Source organism: Hippopotamus amphibius, chromosome 6 (genome assembly GCF_030028045.1).
Source record: "Hippopotamus amphibius kiboko isolate mHipAmp2 chromosome 6, mHipAmp2.hap2, whole genome shotgun sequence".
Lineage (NCBI taxonomy): Eukaryota > Metazoa > Chordata > Mammalia > Artiodactyla > Hippopotamidae > Hippopotamus > Hippopotamus amphibius.
This window is the reverse complement of record NC_080191.1, coordinates 130,455,597-130,476,237: the sequence shown is the minus strand read 5'-3', so window position 1 is coordinate 130,476,237 and position 20,641 is coordinate 130,455,597. Positions and strand designations below refer to the sequence as shown.

The 20,641-nt window shown below is 41.2% G+C and overlaps 2 protein-coding genes across 2 annotated transcripts in view; one reads left to right on the top strand and one right to left on the bottom strand.

Annotated features, from left to right (window-relative positions):
- Window positions 1-12,217, top strand: part of IGSF10 (immunoglobulin superfamily member 10) — a 28,191-nt gene extending 15,974 nt beyond the window's left edge. Inside the window, exons 5-7 of the mRNA XM_057737851.1 lie at window positions 431-4,738; window positions 5,222-6,119; window positions 10,129-12,217. Coding sequence (XP_057593834.1) covers window positions 431-4,738; window positions 5,222-6,119; window positions 10,129-12,037 — 7,115 coding nt within the window. The 3' untranslated portion in view covers window positions 12,038-12,217. The remainder of the gene's footprint in view (window positions 1-430; window positions 4,739-5,221; window positions 6,120-10,128) is intronic.
- A 344-nt stretch (window positions 12,218-12,561) lies between these two features.
- MED12L (mediator complex subunit 12L) overlaps window positions 12,562-20,641 on the bottom strand; it is a 329,018-nt gene continuing 320,938 nt past the window's right edge. Inside the window, exons 44-45 of the mRNA XM_057737852.1 lie at window positions 18,416-18,497; window positions 12,562-15,898 (exon numbers count right to left, since the gene is read on the bottom strand). Of these exons, the coding sequence (XP_057593835.1) occupies window positions 15,846-15,898; window positions 18,416-18,497 (135 nt within the window). The 3' untranslated portion in view covers window positions 12,562-15,845. The remainder of the gene's footprint in view (window positions 15,899-18,415; window positions 18,498-20,641) is intronic.

The window sequence follows — 20,641 nt, the reverse complement described above, 5'->3', positions numbered from 1 at the left end:
TTACCATTTAAAGGACAGTGAAGTTCTCTGAGTCTTAGAACATTAAAATGGGGAAACAGAACTAAACAATAAATAAGTTAATAAAAAGTGACAAACATAGCATCTCATTTTGTTTCCCTAGATAAGGAAGCTATTTGGTCAACTAATATTTACTGAGTACCAAATATTTATATCAGGTGTTTTTTAGGCATGGGAAATATACCAGTGAACAAGACAGACAAAATCCTTGTGCCTGTGGATATAATATTGTGGCAGGGTATATAGACAATTGCGTTTTCAGAAAACAATCCAAAGTCAAAAGAAGGAGGAAACACTAAAATTTCTAAATTGTTGTTTTAAATTCTAGTAAAAGCTACTTATTCAAAATGTTTAAATGTTAATTTATAAAGAAGCCACAATTGGTGATAATTCAATTGTTATTTTTTTCTAGATATAATAAAATGCAAAAAAGACAGAAGTGCCTCCAGTCCTCAGCAGTGTCCACTTTGCATGAACCCCAGGACCTCTAAAGGCAGGCACTTAGTTATGGTCCCAGCTGCAGCTTTCCTGTGTGCTAAACCAACCATTGACCCCTCCCTGAAATTGAAGAGCCTGACTGTTCTGGAAGATAGCGGCTCTGTGTCCATCTCCCCCCAAGATTTCATGGCACCCTTTGGCTCCCTGACTTTGAATATGACAGACCAGTCTGGAAATGACGCTAACATAATCTGCAGTATCCAAAAGCCCTTGACGACATCATCCACTACATTCACTGGAGAAAATGACTACATCATGCTCAACTCATCGTTTTCAGCATCTCTGGTGTGTAACATAGATCATAGTCACATTCAGCCAGTGTGGCAAGTTCTGGCTTTGTACAGTGATTCTCCTCTGATCCTAGAAAGGAGCCACCTGCTCACTGAAACACCACAACTCTGCTACAAATATAAACAGGTGGTACTGAAGCCTGAAGACCTCTTTACCAACATTGAGGCTGATCTCAGAGCAGATCCCCCTTGGTTAATGCAAGGCCAGATTTCCTTGCAGCTAAACAGAACTGCCACCACACTCAGTACATTGCAGATCCAGTACTCCAGTGATGCCCAAGTCACTGTACCAACGACAGAGATGAAGCCAGAGAAATATAAATGGACCATGATTTCCAGGGATAACAATACTAAGCTGGAACGCACTGTTTTGGTCGGTGGGATTGTTGACCTAGACTGTCCCAGCCAAGGAGACCCTCCCCCACATTTGGAGTGGCTTCTAGCTGATGGAAGTAAAGTGAGAGCCCCTTATGTTAGTGAGGATGGACGAATCCTGATAGACAAAAGTGGAAAACTGGAACTCCAGATGGCTGATAATTTTGACACAGGCATATATCATTGCATAAGCACCAATTACGATGATGCAGATATTCTCACCTATAGGATTACCGTGGTAGAGCCCTACATAGAAGCTTATCAGGAAAATGGAGCTCATCATGTAGTTTCCATTGGTGAAACACTTGACCTTCCATGCCATTCTACTGGTATCCCAGATGCCTCTGTTAGCTGGGTTCTTCCAGGAAACACTGTGCTCCATCAGTCCTCAAGAGATAAGCAAATTTTTAACAATGGCACATTAAGAATATTCCAGGTCACTCAAAAAGACCAGGGTCATTATCGTTGTGTAGCAGCCAACCCATCAGGGGTCGATTTTTTAATTAACCAAGTTTTAGTCAAAATAAAAGGGCAACGGCCAGTGGAGCATAATGTAGAAACAGATGGATCTGGGTTTGATGAACCCAATTCCATTGTTCAGCTTAAGAACCCACCAGCTGCACAACTCCCCACATCTGATCCAATGAGAGCTGAGGCTGGAAAACAAGTCTCGAGCCCAAGTAAGAATCCTAAGCATCGGGTGTTAATACCCCAGCAGCGTGGCGATGCAACTAACCAACGTTTCAGGGACAACAGGAGGCAGTTCCCTCCCTCTGCCCGGAGAATTGACCCACGACACTGGGCAGCACTTTTGGAGAAAGCAAAAAAGAATATTATGCCAGAGAAGCGAGAAAATACCACAGCAAAGCCACCTCCACCAATCACCCAACTCCTGGAAATACCTGCTAAGGAAGCAGATTCATCAGGCGTGCTTCTTCCAGATGAGGAATTTACGGTCCTGGTGACTAAAGCTCCCAATGTTCTGGCAAGGACAGTAACTGCCGATTCCAGAAAATCATCTGATAGCCATGTGGCAAGTATAACTGCTGGCACCCAAGTCTCCCCAGTTGTGAGTCCACAGATACTACCACCTGAAAAACCAGGAGATTTCCAACCATCTACTACTATTAAAACTAAAGCCATGCCTAAGAATATAAACCCAAACACACTGAGCAACATGCAAGGCACAGCCAACCAAAATTCATCCACTATGTTTCCTCTGTTATCTGAAGCAAGTCAATTTCAGGATGCTGACGACATGGAGAGAAAAAGAGAGTACTTGCAAAGTGCACCCCCGGTAATAGTGGGGGCTACTACAATCAAAGATGTCCATATCAAAATGCTGGGTAGTGCTAATAGCAAAGCTCATGTATTTTTAGGATCAGTAAATGCCATGAGTAGTCATCAGACATCTGTAACAGGAGCAGGTGAACCTGGGAGCCATCACTCCCATTCTCACATCACTGAGAAACCCAGCACCTCTAAGCTCCCTTCGGGTGCGTACACTGCTGCTTATTCTCAGTTACACGTTCCGAGAACTAGTACAGTTAACACTCCACTGTCCAGACGCTTTGGAAGATGGAGGAAAATTTGGAGTAGGGGGCAAATTATCAGCCCATATAGAACTCCAATTCTCCGACGGCATAGATACCGCTTTGTGAGGCCAACACTCAGAGGTTCTCCTGAAGAAAGCACCACTGCATTTTCAGCCACAGAGGTCAGTGTGGTATGCCCATCCTGTTCTTCCAGAGAAAGGCTCACCACTGCTGCAGCAGCATTGCCTTTTCCAAGGTCTTCCCCCATCACCCTCCCCAAAGCTGAAATTGCCAGAGTCACAGCAGAAGAATCCACAACTCTAGTCCACAATCTACCATTACTATTGGAGAACAAACCAAATGTGGGTGTTGAGGAAACAACACCCACAATAAAATATTTCAGTGCTGAAAGCACCCAAGTGACTCCAACTAGTGCAGTTATGACCCATGCAACAAATATTAGTTACCCAAGTGGGTCTAAAGCCAGTGAAGCTAAAAGAGATTCAGTGATTGTATCACCACCTCCAGGTCCCACCATCAAGCTATCTGTGCCTACTACTATAGCCATTACAAGATTTTCAAGAAGGAAAATTCCCTGGCATCATATCTTTGTAAACAACCACATCCAAAAAGAAAAGCTAAAGAATCAGCATAAATTTGGTTCACAAAAAAGCATAGACTCGGTGCTTCCTAAAATATCTGCTGCTTTACCCACCGATAAAATTTCCCCCTTCCATTTCACAACACTCTCAGCAAGTGTGATGCAAATTCCATCTGTAACACCAACTACAACTCACCACAGTACCACTAAATCACAGAGTCATGTAAGTCTTCCAACAATGAAGGAGCTGCCCTTCCCACCTGTCTACCCTACACCTCCTAGTAGCTCAAGCAAAGAATCAAGCACACATTTCATATCAATGCAAACAGCCATGCTGACAACTACTCCTACTGCTTCTGCATCTGTCATTATCAACAAAGCCCAAATAGCCAGACCCAGGGCACAAAAAGCACAAAGAAAAAAGGAGCCTCAACAGAATAGGAATGACCCAAATACCTCTCCCAGCCAGACTTCTGGCTTCACTATATCCACCACTGTGACACTTCCTGTTCTAACAGCAGCTGAAACTTCAGCCAAGCCCACTGTGTCTGCTTTCACTCATTCTCCTCTAGAAAACATAAAAGAAATTTCAAGCACAATTGGTCTTCATCCAAGAACCTTTCATCTGACAGAGGTACTTGAAGAACCAACCCAGGAGGATATTCAGACTTTGAAGAGCACGACTGCTTCTGAAACCACCTTGTCCAGCAAACTACACCAGAGTACCACCACTAGCAACACAATCGTTAGACACTCAACTGTGCCACCCTTCCTGAGTGCCAGTGCCACTCCAATGCCAATTCCCACCTCCCCTCCCTGGAGTAATCAAAGTGCAGCTACTGACAACATGGCAACTCTCATTTTCAGGATGATGGCAAGTACAGTGGTCAAGCCACGTGAATCCTCCACGCAAGATGCGAATCCACAGCAATCTCCCCAAACTCACCCAAATGCCAAGTTCACAATTGGAACCACCCACTTTATCGACTCCAGTCTGTTACGTTCCACTCCTGTGCCAGCAGTGATAACAGTTAAACCACAGAATTCTAAGGTGACTCCCTCTCCCTGGTCAGAAAACCACTTTTGGCACAAGTCACACCCCGAAATTGCTGAAAAAGGCAAAAAGCCAGTAGTGAGTGTCCTGCCCACTCCAGGTTTGCCAGAGGACACCACTCATGCTTCAAACTGGGATATACAGAAGAATGAAGAGAAAAGTGGCTTTGATAAGACACCAATTCAAAAAATAACAACTTCCGAACTCCTTCCCTTTGACTCTTTATCTAGGGATATATTTGAAAGGCCCAGAATAGTTGGAGGAAAAGCGGCAAGTTTTACTGTCCCAGCTCACTCGGATGCCTTTCTTCCTTGTGAGGCTGTTGGAAATCCCATGCCCACTATCCACTGGACCAGGGTCTCATCAGGTATTTAAAACTGTTTCTTTATACTTCATCTTCTTCAGTTAAAAAAACAAGGAAAATATTGTGTTATGTTTCAGGGTTACATATCCAAATAATCAACAGCAACAGCAAATTTCTCCAAGACACAAACTGTTAATATCCTCATTTTATATATGCATGGCTTTTTGCTCATTTGAAGGTTTTAGAACATATGTTAAGACTGTTTTTTTGAAATGCTTTGAAAGGAGATCCAAAGAAATTTTGAAAAAGAGAGAATGGTCATTGTGTTGAACCATCTGGCTTTTACATTGAAATTAGGGTGTTTTTTTTTTTTTAAATCCGGAAATAATTTCAGTAATCTGAAGACTAGGTGTCAATTTTAAATATACTTGTTCCCAGTAGCCTAACAAAAAGATAGCTTTCCTCTTGAGACTTCCATGTGAGCAATTTATGTTTTCTATCTAAACTTTGATGACCTATGGGCATAAATTTCTTTCTTCTTATCAGGACTTGATTTGTCTAAAAGGAAACAGAATAGCAGGTTCCAGGTGCTCCCCAATGGCACCCTGTCCATACAGAGGGTGGACATTCAGGACCGTGGACAGTACCTGTGCTCAGCATCCAATCTGTTTGGCACAGACCGCCTTCATGTCACCTTGTCCGTGGTTTCCTATCCCCCCAGGATCCTGCAGAGACGTACTAAGGAGATCACAGTCCATTCCGGAAGCATGGTGGAATTGAAGTGCAGAGCTGAAGGTAGGCCCACCCCTACAATTTCCTGGATTCTTGCAAACCAAACAGTGGTTCCCAAATCATCCGAGGGGAATGGGCAGGCCCTGGTGACATCTGACGGAACACTCGTTATCCGCAGTGTCAGCATTTATGACCGGGGCTTTTACAGATGTGTGGCCAGCAACCCAGTGGGCCAGGATGCACTGCTGGTTAAAGTACAAGTCATTGCAGCCCCACCTGTTATTCTAGAGCAAAAGAGGCAAGTTATTGCAGGGACTTGGGGTGAAAGCTTGAAACTGCCCTGTACTGCAAAAGGAACTCCTCAGCCTGGTGTTCACTGGGTCCTCTCTGATGGCACTGAAGTGAGACCATTACAGTTCATCGATTCCAAGTTCTTATTTTCAAATGGAACTCTGTTTATAAGCAGCATAGCCTCTTCAGACAGGGGCACGTACGAATGCATTGCTACCAGCTCCACTGGCTCAGAGAGAAGAGTGGTAATTCTTACAGTGGAAGAACGAGAGACCATCCCCAGGATAGAATTTGCATCCCAGAAATGGACTGAGTTGAATTTGGGAGACAAATTACTACTGAACTGCTCAGCCACAGGGGAGCCGAAACCGAAAATAATCTGGAGGCTACCATCCAAGGCTGTCGTCGACCAGTGGCCCAGGTAAACCATACCTCCGTGTTATCATCTTCTTTATCTATTTAACTGTACAACTTCTGAAATGGGAAAAAAGGGGCAGAGTGAGGCAAGCAGCACTGTTAGCACACAGACTCTGCACATAAAAGTCACTCACTCCAGAGAGACCTAATCCTTTTGAGACTAATATAAAATGATATAAATTATATAAAAGCTAAGTTTCTTACATGCCATACTCTAAGGGCCAAATTCTTATTGAGTTTATATAGTTAAAAAGAAGGATTTAAAAAATCTCATTCGCTTCCATAGTTGACAGTTTTAAACTGGTAACTGTGTAAATGTATTTATAATCTTTCTATCCAAAAATGAGAGGGAATTTTGTAATGCAATCAAGGTCTGGAGAGACACACCTCATTATTTCACTTTTCAGAGTCTCCTATTAAAGTGTTTTTAATTTTAGTGCAATTTGTACTTAATTTATTCTACCCTAAAACTGCAAAGCACTTTATGAAAGTCACAACATTAAGGCCTTCACAAAGTGAAATGCATTCAGGACCTCCACCATTCTGATGGTGTCAGACACTGATATACACATACCTGCTTTCTCTAGTATGTTCTGCTACAGGCATATTCATATTGATTTTTATCTGTTTTCTGTACAGATTAAATCTTTTTGAAAAATAATTCATTTATAAGATTATTAATCTTTGCCACTTGCATGACGTCATACAATGATTTTTCATAATATGACAAATGATGGAGGTGAACGTTTCCATTTTATATGTTTATTAATAGAAAATATCCATGCAAGAAAAACTATACATGAGTTTATGCTTAAAAGACTAAATTTTTTTCTAGTGTCAAACTGTAAGTTAGTAATGGATATAGTTAAGGAATTTAACTTGTGGTCTTTAACTCCAGAGTAAATGTTAATTTTCCAGCTTTTCAAATAAGTCATCAAAATTACTTAAATTTTAAGTTGAAATTTAGATTTATAATTTTAAAATGCTGAATTATGACACGTAAACTTCAGAAGTCACGTGTTTATGCTTGTTATCTACTATACATATACCCATTTGTGGCATCAAATATTTTCAATAGTTGACCGCTTTTTGTATTTACTATTATAATACCCGCATGTTTAATCACCTGCAGCACATGAGGGTGATTCTCATTTACCCAGAGACTGCTCATAATTCTGTGTAATTCTGAATACAGTTTCACTACCCATGCAGAAACCAATGCAAGAAGTGTGGAAGGCATTATGCTTGTGTTGGTAATAACAGGTAAAGTTCAAATTTTAGGTTGTAAAGACAATGTCCAAAACACTTACTGGACCTTAGGTCAATTTTTAAGAATGGAAGAGGTGTGAAAAAATGTAAGGGAATGTCTTAAAAAGTTAATCCAAAGGAATGTCTAAAACACATTAGCATCTCAGAATAAATCTCGACCTAGGTAGTCCAACAAATCTTTCAGAGTTTAATAGCAAAGAAATTAGGTAGGCTGTTTATATTTTGTTTTGGGAAAGCACTTATGGAACACAGAGTCTGTAAGATCAAAGATGCTGTCACGGGCCCACCAGAGGTACAGGCATTCTTTTCTTTTATAATGAACTACAACTTGTTTGCTAACTGAACACTTCGATGATTACTCTGCAACTAACCTACTCAAAAAGGCAGGAATACTCTTTACTTTGATGCTTTAGATGTCAACAGAAATAAAAAGGGCACTTCTGTTATTAGAAAAAATTCCTTATTGTTCCCGCTTCATGGCTCTCGATGTTTGAATTTATTTTAGATTCTAAAAATGTTAATTTTCATCATAGCTGTGCTCATTCAAGTCTACTCCACCGTGACCAAAATAAGCAAAACCTTTTACTTTTTAAAAGCCTGGTTGTCAGCTGAACAAAAAGCCTTTTCTGAATTTTTTTTTAACCTTCTTAGACTCAGAGCACTTACTGGTCTACCTCCATGACTTACAGTGTGACTCACGTGACCTATGTTTCAGTACAGGATTGTGTTTCCTCTGCTTCAGAAGCTTGCGTCTCATGACCTGGGAGCTTGTTACAAGAGCAGAACCTCAGACCCCACCCTACATGGGCAGAATCAGAATCTGCACTTTAAAAAGATTCCCAGGTGAATCACATGCACAGTAAGGTCCTAGAAGCACTGCTTTGAAAGTTTGCAGATGTTTATCTGTGCATTAATCTTCATAAAGAGTTCCCTTTCTTTTACTCAGGGAAAACTTCCACTTTCAAGAGTAAATTTTCTCTTAAAAATATTGGCTTATAAAAGGAAAAACAGTTACAGTTCTGTCTCTTTTTATATATTACGGCTTCCAGATGCATGAGATTCGGGGGTGGGGGAGGTCATTTTAAGTCATTGGTTTTCAAAGGGTTGTCTTCCTACCAACAGCATTAGCATCACCCGAGAAGCTGAATCCGACTGTGTTTTAACAATCTGTGTTCTTAAAAGGCATCCAGGGGATTATGGCGCACAGTCAAATTTGAGACTGGTTTGAAAACTTAATCGTTCATAGAGTCACCTGGGAAGTTTGTGAAACAGTGAGTTCCCGGATCCCTGGCCAGATCTTTTGGATCAGAATCTCTGAACAGTGAAACCGGGAACTGTGCATCTTAAATTAGACCCCATGTAATTCTGATGCAGGTGATGAGGGAACTGCATTGAGAACCAAGATTTAGAGCAGTGGTTCTCAGACTTTGCTGCGTGTGGAAAACTGAATCCTGAAGCCAAGGCCACACTCCACACCAATCAAGTCAGAAATTCTGGAGGTGGGACCCAGGCATAAGCACTACTTTATACAAATGATTTCAATGTGCACCTGAGTTTGAGAAACAGCGCTCTTAGAAACCATTAGGAAAGAATGATAGCAGGTGGCAGTGTGACATGGTGAAAAGGGCAAGTTGCTATGTCTAAGTATCATTTTTTTCAGCTGTATAGTGGGGAACTACCCAAAGGTTAAAAAATAAACGCAAAGACCTTTGTCGTTTCCATTCCTTTTATTAAGTGCATCCCTTATGATGACCTTCCCTTGGTTTACATGCCAGACAAGTTCTTTCTAGGCTTGAGAAAAAAATAAAAAGAATATCAGCACTTGTAAGTTATCCTACAATAGATATTCTCCCTGCTTATGGTATGTTTGCTGGAGGATAAAAAATAACTTGAGGCTGTTCGACTTGTTTAGCAGTTATGCCATGAAAGGTCATCCACACTTTCTCTCTCTCGATTTACCCACCTGCTTAGCTCATGTTGCCAAAAAAATTAGGAGAAAAACATGTATCGAGATTTTCACCTATGGGTGTTTTTGATTGCGTTTTTATCAGTTACTCAGTTTCAACAGGTCTTTCTGAAAAACCAGATTTAGTTTTACCAGGAAATATCTGCCATCTGGTGGTTCAATGTGGTAATAGCAAGCTATGTAGTGGCTTCAGAGAGAAAAAGTGTTCTTACACTTCAATGCAATGTAAAGACCAGAGTCACTGTACAGCTGCCTGCAAAGACAGATGCTTCAGTAAGCTTCTAATGAATCTTACCTTTGCATTTTCTCTCTCTATAAAGAAGTAAAACTTACTCTCTAACCAAATAACTAATTGTTTGATTACTAATATCTCTTTAAAAAGGAAAACCTGGTATCTTTTCTGAGCAAGTAAATTTGTGTGAAAGTTGTTCTTTACTGACATATATCACAAAATGATCATTTGATATGTAAAGTGGTCAAGACTGTATGGGTCTATGAAACTGGTATTTCTAACATTCCCGTTACCATTAAAAATTTTTTAACTGAAATGCAAAAGAGATTCATTTGAAGTCCATCTAAGAAATACTATTTGCACTGAATTATATCTGTTAATTTCACCTTTCAGAAGAGCTTAAAAGACAGTAAATAAACCAGTACTGATTTTAATTTCATTGCAACAGTTTAAGAAGATGTCCGTAAAGCTAATCCTATGTAGATAAGACAAGGCTCCCGCCTCTTGCTGATAGCTGCACACTCAGTCAGTCTCTTCCTTCCTCAGAACGGGCAGCCGAATCCACGTCTACCCAAACGGATCCCTGTGGATTGGATCAGTAACAGAAAAAGACGGTGGGGACTACATGTGTGTGGCAAGAAACAAAATGGGGGACGACCTGACCCTGATGCATGTCAGCCTGAGACGGAAACCTGCCAAAATTGACCACAAGCAACATTTTAAAAAGCAAGTGTTTCATGGGAAAGACTTCCAAGTCGATTGCATGGCTTCCGGCTCACCGGCGCCCGAGATATCCTGGAGTCTGCCGGACGGGACGATGATAAATAATGCCATGCAGGCCGACGGCAACGGCCGCAGGACCAGGAGGGTCACCCTCTTCGACAACGGAACCTTATACTTCAACAAAGTTGGGATGGCAGAGGAAGGAGATTACACTTGCTACGCCCAGAACACTCTAGGGCAGGATGAAATGAAAGTCCACCTAACAGTCATAACAGCCGCCCCACGGATCCGGCAGGGTTACAGGACCAACACGAGAATCAAGGCTGGAGACACAGCCGTCCTTGACTGTGAGGTCACTGGGGAACCCAAGCCAAAAATATTTTGGTTGCTGCCTTCCAGTGACATGATTTCATTCTCTAAGGACAGGTACACATTTCATGCCAATGGGTCTTTGTCCATTAACAGAGTGAAACTGCTTGATTCTGGAGAGTACGTATGTGTGGCCCGAAATCCCAGTGGGGATGACACCAAAATGTACAAACTGGATGTTATCTCCAAACCTCCATTAATCAATGGTCTGTATACAAATAAAACCATCATTAAAGCCACGGCGGTGAGGCATTCCAAAAAACACTTTGACTGCAGAGCCCAAGGGACACCATCTCCTCAAGTCATGTGGATCATGCCAGACAATATTTTCCTCACAGCTCCCTACTATGGAAGCAGAATCACAGTCCATAAAAATGGAACCTTGGAAATTAGGAATGTGAGGCTTTCAGATTCAGCCGATTTTATCTGTGTGGCTCGGAATGAAGGAGGAGAGAGTGTCCTGGTGGTACAGTTAGAAGTACTGGAAATGCTGAGAAGACCAACATTCAGAAATCCATTTAATGAAAAAATAGTTGCCCAGCTTGGAACGTCCACAGCATTGAATTGCTCTGTTGATGGAAACCCACCACCTGAAATAATCTGGATTTTACCAAATGGCACACAGTTTCCTAACAGACCACAAAATTCTCAGTATCTAATAGCAAGTAACGGCTCTTTTATCATTTATAAAACAACTCGGGAGGATGCAGGAAAATATCGGTGTGCGGCAAGAAATAAAGTTGGCTATATTGAGAAATTAATTGTATTAGAAATTGGCCAAAAGCCAGTTATTCTCACTTACGTACGAGGAACAGTTTACAGTATTAGTGGAGACACTCTATCATTGCACTGTGTCTCCGATGGAAGCCCTAAGCCACATATCAAATGGACTATGCCAAGTGGTTATGTAATAGACAGGCCTCAAATTAACGGAAAATACATACTGCATGAAAACGGCACCTTAGTCATCAGAGAAGCAACAGCTTATGACAGAGGAAACTACGTTTGTAAGGCTCAAAATAGTATTGGCCACGCATTGATTACTTTTCCAGTAATGGTTGTAGCTTACCCTCCCCGGATTACAAATCGCCTACCCAGGAGCGTCCTCACGAGGACAGGTGTGACCGTGAAGCTCCGCTGTGTGGCCCTGGGAATCCCCAAGCCAGAAATCACATGGGAGATGCCTGACCACTCCCTGTTCTCAGTGGCAAACAAAGGGAGGACACGTGGAATTCAGCCTCTTCCCCCACAAGGTACCCTGGTCATTCAGAATCCACAAACCAAAGATTCTGGGCTATACAGATGCACAGCAAAGAATCCACTTGGAAGCGATTACGCAACAACTTACATCCAAGTAATCTGACAGAAAATAAAACTGCCTGAACAAAGTCAACATCTGGACAGCATTTATTTTTTGGAAGAAGTTTAATCAAAGGCAGCCATAGGCATGTAAATGAATTTGAATACATTTACAATATTAAATTTATAATAGACATGCAAAAAAGAAAGGACTTGTAAATGCATGTTTAACTGATACTGATTTTCTTTATAATGGATCTCAAAACAAACTTTTAACTTAAGGCACTTTTATTTTGCCAACAAATAACAATGAACAGTAAGAAAACTATCGACCATAAAATAACAAATGGCTAATGTACCTGAATTCTTCATTAAAGAATGGACTTCCTTTTTTCTTTCACTACCATTTGCCTAGTGTCCACCTTCTATCAATGTTACAAGCATGGCACTGAGGACAGACACAATGGAAAAGATTAACTTTGCAGTCTTGATGTAAATTTGCCATCCTGATACATAAATGTGGTCGGTTTATAAATATCTTACTGAAACCCACAGAAAATAAGCACTGAACTGCTTTATGATTCCCCATTTTGTGCACACTGAAAATTTTCATTGATGGAGAATACAAAAAATGTTTTAATAACTGCATTTAAAAATAAATGCAGGCTGACTTTTCCACTTGTAAAAAGCAGCTTCACACCTGCACATCATAAAACGTGAATAGGGAGTTGATTATGTCTATCCCAAATAAAGCCATTAAAAAGCTTTTAAAATACAATGAAACTTCTTTATAACTTCAAAATCTAGCTCGGGCACCCCTGGATGGAACTTTTTATAAGGAAAATGTCTTAGGAGGACTCATTGCTCTATGAGCATTTATTCCATTAAGTGATAGTCTTTCATGTGACAGGGAAATGTTTGCGAAAATCTAGATTGGATACCTATAATGGAGTTTCACTGTACTTAAAATTTGATCAACGCTATACAAAATATTGCTTTCTGTATTTCACTGAATTTATTTATATTACATGCTTAAATTAACCTGCATTAATTTAAGGGGCATTATGATTCATCTTTTCTAACTCTAGAGGCTAGGATTTCCCCGTGTAATTTCTCCAGCATCTATTCAAATAGTTGCCTATTATTTAAGAAGAATTATAGGAGCCTTAATAAATGAAGAAAAGAAAATGCCATAGGTCTTGCTCAGATACCTCAGCATACAAAACTAAGAACTACATTGAGTTTTCGTCACACCAACTTTCAGCTTGCCCCAACTAAAGAGGTGACTTGATTCGTACTTTCTCTGATGTTGGTATCCTGTGGCCACAAACAGTCAAAGGATGCTCATTCTAACAGTGATCTCATTCTACCTCCAGGCCAAGAGGAATAAATAAGAAGGGAAATGTAACCCTATTAGGAAGGCGCCTACAGTGTAAACAGGTATAGCTAAGGGCTTATGTCCAACTCCATTCTGTTTCAGTCTTTAAGGGGAACTTATCCTCAGATAATTTTCTCTCCATCTCACCAAGCAAATTACCAGGTTCTGTCAAAGGATAGGGCTTTCCTTTATGATCATTTCAAGACAAATTAATGCATATTCTAAAAAAAGGAAAAAAAAAACAACCTTTCAGGAGAGAGGATTAAGTGGGAGGAAATATAAGACTAGGTTGAACATTCCAGTTTCTCTCTGTAGAATGGTCATATTATACGGCCTTACCATATCTTAGCTTTCCCACCTAAAAAAAAGATGTCAACAACAAAAAGGTATGCCCCACAGCTTTCATGTGCAAAATGATTAATAAATTAATTTCACTAACTTCTGCAAAATATAAAGTGCATACAAATGCTATGCAATTATAACACTCATTCTTTTGAAACAGTCTTACTGCTGTTTGCAGTACTGAGCTACAAATATATATGGTTCAAACTGAAAAGTGGCATTTTAAACACCAGTAATGCTTGAAAAGAAGTAAAACAACAATCAGGACAGAACATGACTCGCACTCAACTAGGCACGACATTCACATTTCGGTTGTTTTGCCAAGGCAGTCATTATATGATATATTACTTTAAAGAAAAATTAACTTCATGAACTCTGACTCTCAAGAGGGGGGAAAAAAACACCTGATAAACAAAACCAGCTGAAATGTCAAGATTCATCTTCTAAAAGCAGATAGAGCATGTTAACTTGGTGAAAAGAGTGGTCTTTAATGTTTTGGCAAAGTCTTTTCCAGCCCAGAGTAAACGTGAAATGAGCGGGCTGGAGTGAAATTGTTTCACAGTGTACAAAGCAGTTCACATGGATGTTGCCACAGCAAAGTAAGCAGACATGTATTTGAGGTCATTTGCATGAGTCAAACTTTGTAATGAGTAACTCACCTAGGAAGATATAAATTATTTATAATGATTTGCAAAGGAAATGATCTATTAAAGTACCAGCTACATTTAAAAAAAAGTAGTTCTACGTGGTTTGCTCATTATAGACAAATCTATTCACAGTATGCTCGACTACATTACATGTAAATTCATATGGCAAAAGGAAAATGAATTAACACAGAAAATGGGAAAATATCCCCCACATGTTTTAAAATGCCCTGCAATTTTCACATTCAAAATTTTATGCATCTAAATCTAAAAAAATATTATATGGAATACTCTTAAGTTACACAAACTGATAATAATTTACTGTATTCTTTACTCTAATAGGAGCAAATTACCACATACTTGAACAAAGTTAAAATAGTTACTATTTCTTTATAATAAATTTGATGTATAATTTACTTGTGCTTTTTGCACCAATTTATAAATACAGTATATGCAATACACAACCAAGACAGACACCAACATTAATAATTAAATTCAAAGTAGCAAATACTTACCATACAAAATAAACAGCAAGTACATCTCTTATGAAAACCAGAGCCCTCTGGACTTGGGGGCCAGATTCTCTGGAAACCATGTCAGGTTTGAGCACTGTGGAATCTCAGGCCAGCTGCGAGATTTTTTTTTTCTCAAGTTGGCATAAGGTTCAAGAGAACCAAACCTGGACAGAGTCATTTTTGCCAAATCTGGCAAATAACTGGAACAATTTCACTGTGGTTCGTTCTGGCCTTTAGAATTTACATGTTGTACCTTCACAAAGACTCTGGTCAATGATCTCGCCACTGAAAACAAATTTAGTACAGCTACTTCTAACAGGCTTCCACGTACCTTAGGGTGGCTCTCACAGAAGAAACCTTGGTTTCAGTTCTTGGTCTAAGAAGTTTAAGTACTAAGCAACAATCTGTTTCAGCACCTTTTGACCACAACAAAAGCAAAGAAAAATCCTACATAAATAAGAACAAAGTTCATAAAGTGCTTATGAAGTTACAAACATTTCAAATTAGAGCAATGCAAATAAATGTCCATTACACCACCAAAGGTGAATGCAGAATAAATGGGTCACTTTCCTGTCAAGATCTGACATGCTTTTCAAATCAGTAGTTTGGTCCAGCACAGTTTGCCAAAAAAAAAAAAAACTTCATTAATGAATACGTAAATATTTTAAATCCACCATAATTCATTCTTTCTATAATTACGAGGTTCAGTAAAAGCACCAATTTCAAAAGGTCTGCTACCAAACTCTTCCTGGAGTAGGCCCACATGATCTACATTTTAAACCTACTTTCAAGTTGAATGAAACCAAACCAAACCACACCTTTTCCTTTACTTTTTGTTTAAACACCTTTGTATGAAATGTAGCGTGAAATAAAGGAAAATGTCAAAGAAACCAAAGAACAAAGGGACATTTCTAAAGATGACTAATGCATTAAATGTGATTTTGTATTTTTCAGTGCAAACAAAAAACTTCATGTCTTTGTCCTCTTCCAGACTCAGAAGTGTGAAGGATGCCCGTACGGAGTCACTCCTTGCTGTGGCTGGTTACCTAATGAGAAAAAGAAATTCAAATTAAATTGCAGATACAAAATTATTCCACAGAAAGGTGGCACACTCTTGTCACTGCTTTCAGTACCAGGCTCAGGAACAGGGGAACAGACTGACTGGTCAGGGAGTATAACACTAGCTCAGACACCTGCGCAGCCAGGTCTTAACACCACTGCTGGATTCATTCCGCAGAGGGGCCGGCTCTACATCAGAGTCCCAAACCTGCCAGCAAGAGGCTTTGCGATGATGGTAACTGGCCCATCAAAAGTCTCCATCCCTGAGCTAAGAAACATCTCAATGTTAACATTAAAAAAGGACTGTAAGTACCGTAAAACATTAAAAGTTCTGAAAACTTCATAAAAGCACATCAGAGATTCTGCTTTAACATTGACATTATAATGGGTGAGAGAGAAGTAGCTTGAAATGGGTAGTTTGCAAATGGCCGTAGATATATCAGAGAGAACCGTGCAAGGGTGTATGCATGTGAGAGAGGCTGCGTGTGTGATGCAAGTGTATGCCCTGCACGTATGTATGCACACGTGGACAAATAAAGAACAGTGAGTGGGTTCAAAAAAATGACACAGGCTTAGAAACAGCTACTGCTTGCACAACTCTGGTGGGACTATTCAAATCCAAAGGTCCCATTCACATGGTCTATGGCATAAAAGGAGCCGGCTGGAGTTGTGCAATGGGCAGCCCAGCTTAATCGCCCTTCTTCAACAGAAGAGGCCGGCATCACTGCTAATGCCAGGCAGCAGAATATATGTTGTGGTTAAGAGGTGGAGTCTGGAAGGAGACAAGCCTGTGTTTTAGTCCCAGCTACTGGATAAGTAACCTTGGGCAAGCAAGTCAATGCCCCTGTTCTTTAGTTGTTTCCTCATCTGTAATACAGGAATAGCAATAATACCTCATTGCATGAGGTGGCTTAGGAACCAAGTGAATTAATACATGTAAAGTCATAGTGCCTGGGTCCAAGAAAGTGCTCCAGGAATGATGGGGGAGAAAAAAAGCTGCATTTAGTGAGCCCCTGGAAATAGGAACCAAGAGTATGCTCCCCAAATAGGTGCTACTCCATAAAAATCATAGGTACCTACCTCCAATCACTGGAAAAACATGAAAATATAACATGTTGTCTTTACCTTAAAATTATATTCTCTTTAAGGCTGCAAAAATGTGAACTCTGAAACTGATGATGCACACTGAAATTTTAACCACATATGTTTAACAGACCACACCAAGTGAATAGTCGTTGGAAGAGACTGACTGACATGATTTAACTCAGGGAAATACTTTTAAAGGAAAACAAAAAACAGAAAAAGACCTTGGTTATGCCTTGGAGAGGCAGAGGGTATAAGAGAGGTATTGCCTCTGCCCAGGAAAAAAAAAAAAACACATACAGCAGCCAGGCAGGAAATTAAGACTAGAACCAAGCTGCCCTTCAGTCATGAACTGACTCTTCTCCTCACAATATCCCACCAGAACCACACCACTGCCTTCAGAACTCACTGCTCTTCTCTCTGCACCTCAGAAGCATAGACTCGAGACCCTGGAGAAATCGCTGGTCTCACTGCTCACTGCATGCATGAAAAACTGTACGATCCATATTATTGTGGTAGAGCTGGCACCAGAATTCAGGTCTCCTAACTTCCAGCAAGATTCCTTGGGAAAAGGGCTCCCTCGGTGGCGCAGTGGTTAAGAATCCGCCTACCAATGCAGGGGACACGGTTTGATCCCTGCTCCAGGAAGATCCCACATGCCGCGGAGCAACTAAGCCCGTGCGCCACAACTATTGAGCCCATGTGCTGCAACTACTGAAGCCCACGTGCCTAGAGCCCGTGCTCTGCAACAAGAGAAGCCATGGCAATGAGGAGCCTGCCCACCACAACAAAGAGTAGCCCCCACTCACCGCAACTAAAGAAAGCCCGTGCACAGCAAAAAAAAAAAAAAAAAAGACCCAACAAAGCCAATAAAATAAATTAAAAAAAAAAAATTACTGGGGAAAAACACTGTCCTGTAATGCTGCCTGCCATGTTACAGGTTTTGATTTCTCCTAGTCCCTATCAGGAAGGGTGGGACGGTCCAGTGGTAAGGGCAGCCAGGGTCCTAGTGACCAGGGGATGGGTCTGGTGCTGGCCTCTCCACATCTGAGACTTGAGGGGCCACCTAACCTGCTCCATCACACACTGGAGGGCATCAGCCAAGTTGCTCTCTGGGGCACCTGGCTTTATAAGAAAAGTACCTGCTGTTTCATGGGGTCCCCCAGATGGACAGAAATATTCCCAGATTCAAATAGAAGAAACAGGAAAACATCTTTGCTGAACTCAAAAGACTGGGGCTTTTCCAGGAAAAGAAGCATTCAAACCAAAATGAACAAAATGAGAACGGCCTGGACTGAAACGAACACGCAAACAGCACCGAGGGAGACGGCACAGTTTCTGAGGTGCTGCCACTCGTGTTTTGCTTGCTGGCTCGTTTTTCACTTCCTGAGAGCCATCTGTTCCCGGCGGAGGGTACTTACTAGAAAGCTGCTTCTGGAGCTGCCGCACCAGGGCGGCCGTCTGCTGCTGCTGCTGGGTCTGCTGCAAGCCTTGCCTGGCAAACTGTGATGGAGAGAAAGGCGGGACGTCAGCGCCTGTCACAGCCAAGAGCAGAAAGTCTGCAGTGTGCTTTGAGACCCTGCACAGAACCACACCCCGTGTGTGGAAACTGACCTCCAGCCACACTCTAGTTGACCCCTGGTCCTCCCCTGAAAGTGCCCAGTCCTTCCTATAACCCATCTCCAGGTGGTGACTTAGCTTTTACTGGAAGAGCCCCGAGGAAGGAGTCCCAGCCATGCCCAGTGGCTCAAATATCCTTGTTACCTCACCCTTCACCAGCTGGCTAGTTAGTATCACCATGTTACAAACCATTTGAATTGGCAAATTGAAAGCTGTCTGGTGGGAGGGTTGGGTCAAGCACCACGGGCCTGGCCTTGGGTGAACGGAGACAAGAGCGGGGTGAGGCGCACAGGGCTGGGCTCATCTGGGGCCGTGCCCTCCTGCCTGATGGAGGACGAAAGGCGGGCAGGGAGGAGCCCAGCGAGGCCCCGGACCACACTCTAAGGAGGCGCTGGCTTCCAGGGTCGTACAAGTGCAGGCACAGGAAGAGGGCCTGAGTGCCCTGGTGGTTCTAGCCATGAAGTTGATACAAGAAATTGTGGTGGTTATTCCAAAGAGGGGGGAAAAAACCTATTTGGTGGAAATAAAACTACCTTTGATTAAAATCATTCATAGTGCTGATTTACATTTTTCCTTAACCTTCAAATTTCAGACTCACTCTATTCTCTTCTTTTTTTCCCTTCTGTCCCTTCCCCCCTTCTTTCTGCCTGGCTTATTACTGTCGTAACAAAGCATGTGTCTTAATCTGATACACATCGGAATTAATTAACTTACCTCCACAGGCGCATCCCCCACCCACTTGGGTAGGAAGTGCTGGCCCCCTGACCTCTTGGCCTCTACTGAGGGTGGGGGAATACCCAGGAGATCACAGGATAGGAGCAGAGTGAAGCAGGGAGGGAGCAGAATAGTTTGGGGTTGTTTTTTTTTTTTTCCAGTTTCCCTCCTACTTGGGTCTGTGCTGGTGGAACGTGTGTCGCCCTGGGACGGCCACGGCTCCTGTCAATGGCCCTCTGTTTCTTTCCTTCTTGCCCCGCTGGGACCTGGGGGAAGTAACTGCTTCCAGCCCTGGCTGTTTCGTCATCCTTAATTTCCTTTAACCCTACCCATATCTCTATAAATAGTGTCCTTTTAAAAACCCAATTACCCAATATGAGGGCTATATCTATTTCCTACTCAGAGCTTACCAACAGGGCTGAAAATAGCCCAGGACTATACTTAGGGTTGCCAGATTTAGCAAATGAAAATACAGAGTGTCCTTAAATGTGAATTTCAGATAAACAATAAATAATTTTTTAGTTCTAAGTATGTCCTAAACATTGCATGGGATAAATACTGCATTTAGCATAAGTATGTCCCATGCAATATTTGGGATGTAAATCTGCTGAAGAGTTAAACATTGTTTACCTGCAACTCAAGCTAATTGGGAATCCTCTATTTTATTTGGCAATCCTAAATTAGAAGGCATGGCCGGGTTAATTCTTTTAAAAGCAAGTATTTGGCATGACCACTGGCTCAATTATATTTCTCTCCCACTAGACTATGGGTGACTTCAGGATAAAGACTTGGGTTTATTTCCTTAAGTAGCCCTAGCATCCAGCTTGCCAGGCACATAGTAGGTGCTCAGTAAAAATGAACAGGACAACTAATTCTAAAGTGCCTTCAATTTCCAGACAACAAGGAAAGTACACTTCCACCAAAGTTACTATTTTCCCTGATACAAAACAGGAAAATAGCCCCTTTCCTTTTTTTTTTTTTTTTTTTTTTTTGCTCCTATTGCCCAACTCAAGAGGAGAAAAGAAAACAAAAACTCATCTTTCATTGATGTGGAAATGTTAGTAAAATCAGAAGTGCTTTCTTTTCTATTCTACACTTATTTGCAAATACCCTATTTATTTAACAAAACCTAATATGGTGCTAAGTACTAGGCAATGTTCTAGACATTACAGGTATACATTAGTCCATTTAATCCTGATGTGGTTAAGACCTATCCTGTGTCTCTCATCTGAAGTCCATGGGGCAGATGTGTTGTGGAATTCAGTGCCTATCAGATTTACGATGAAACATTCATAATATTCAGACTAATCAAG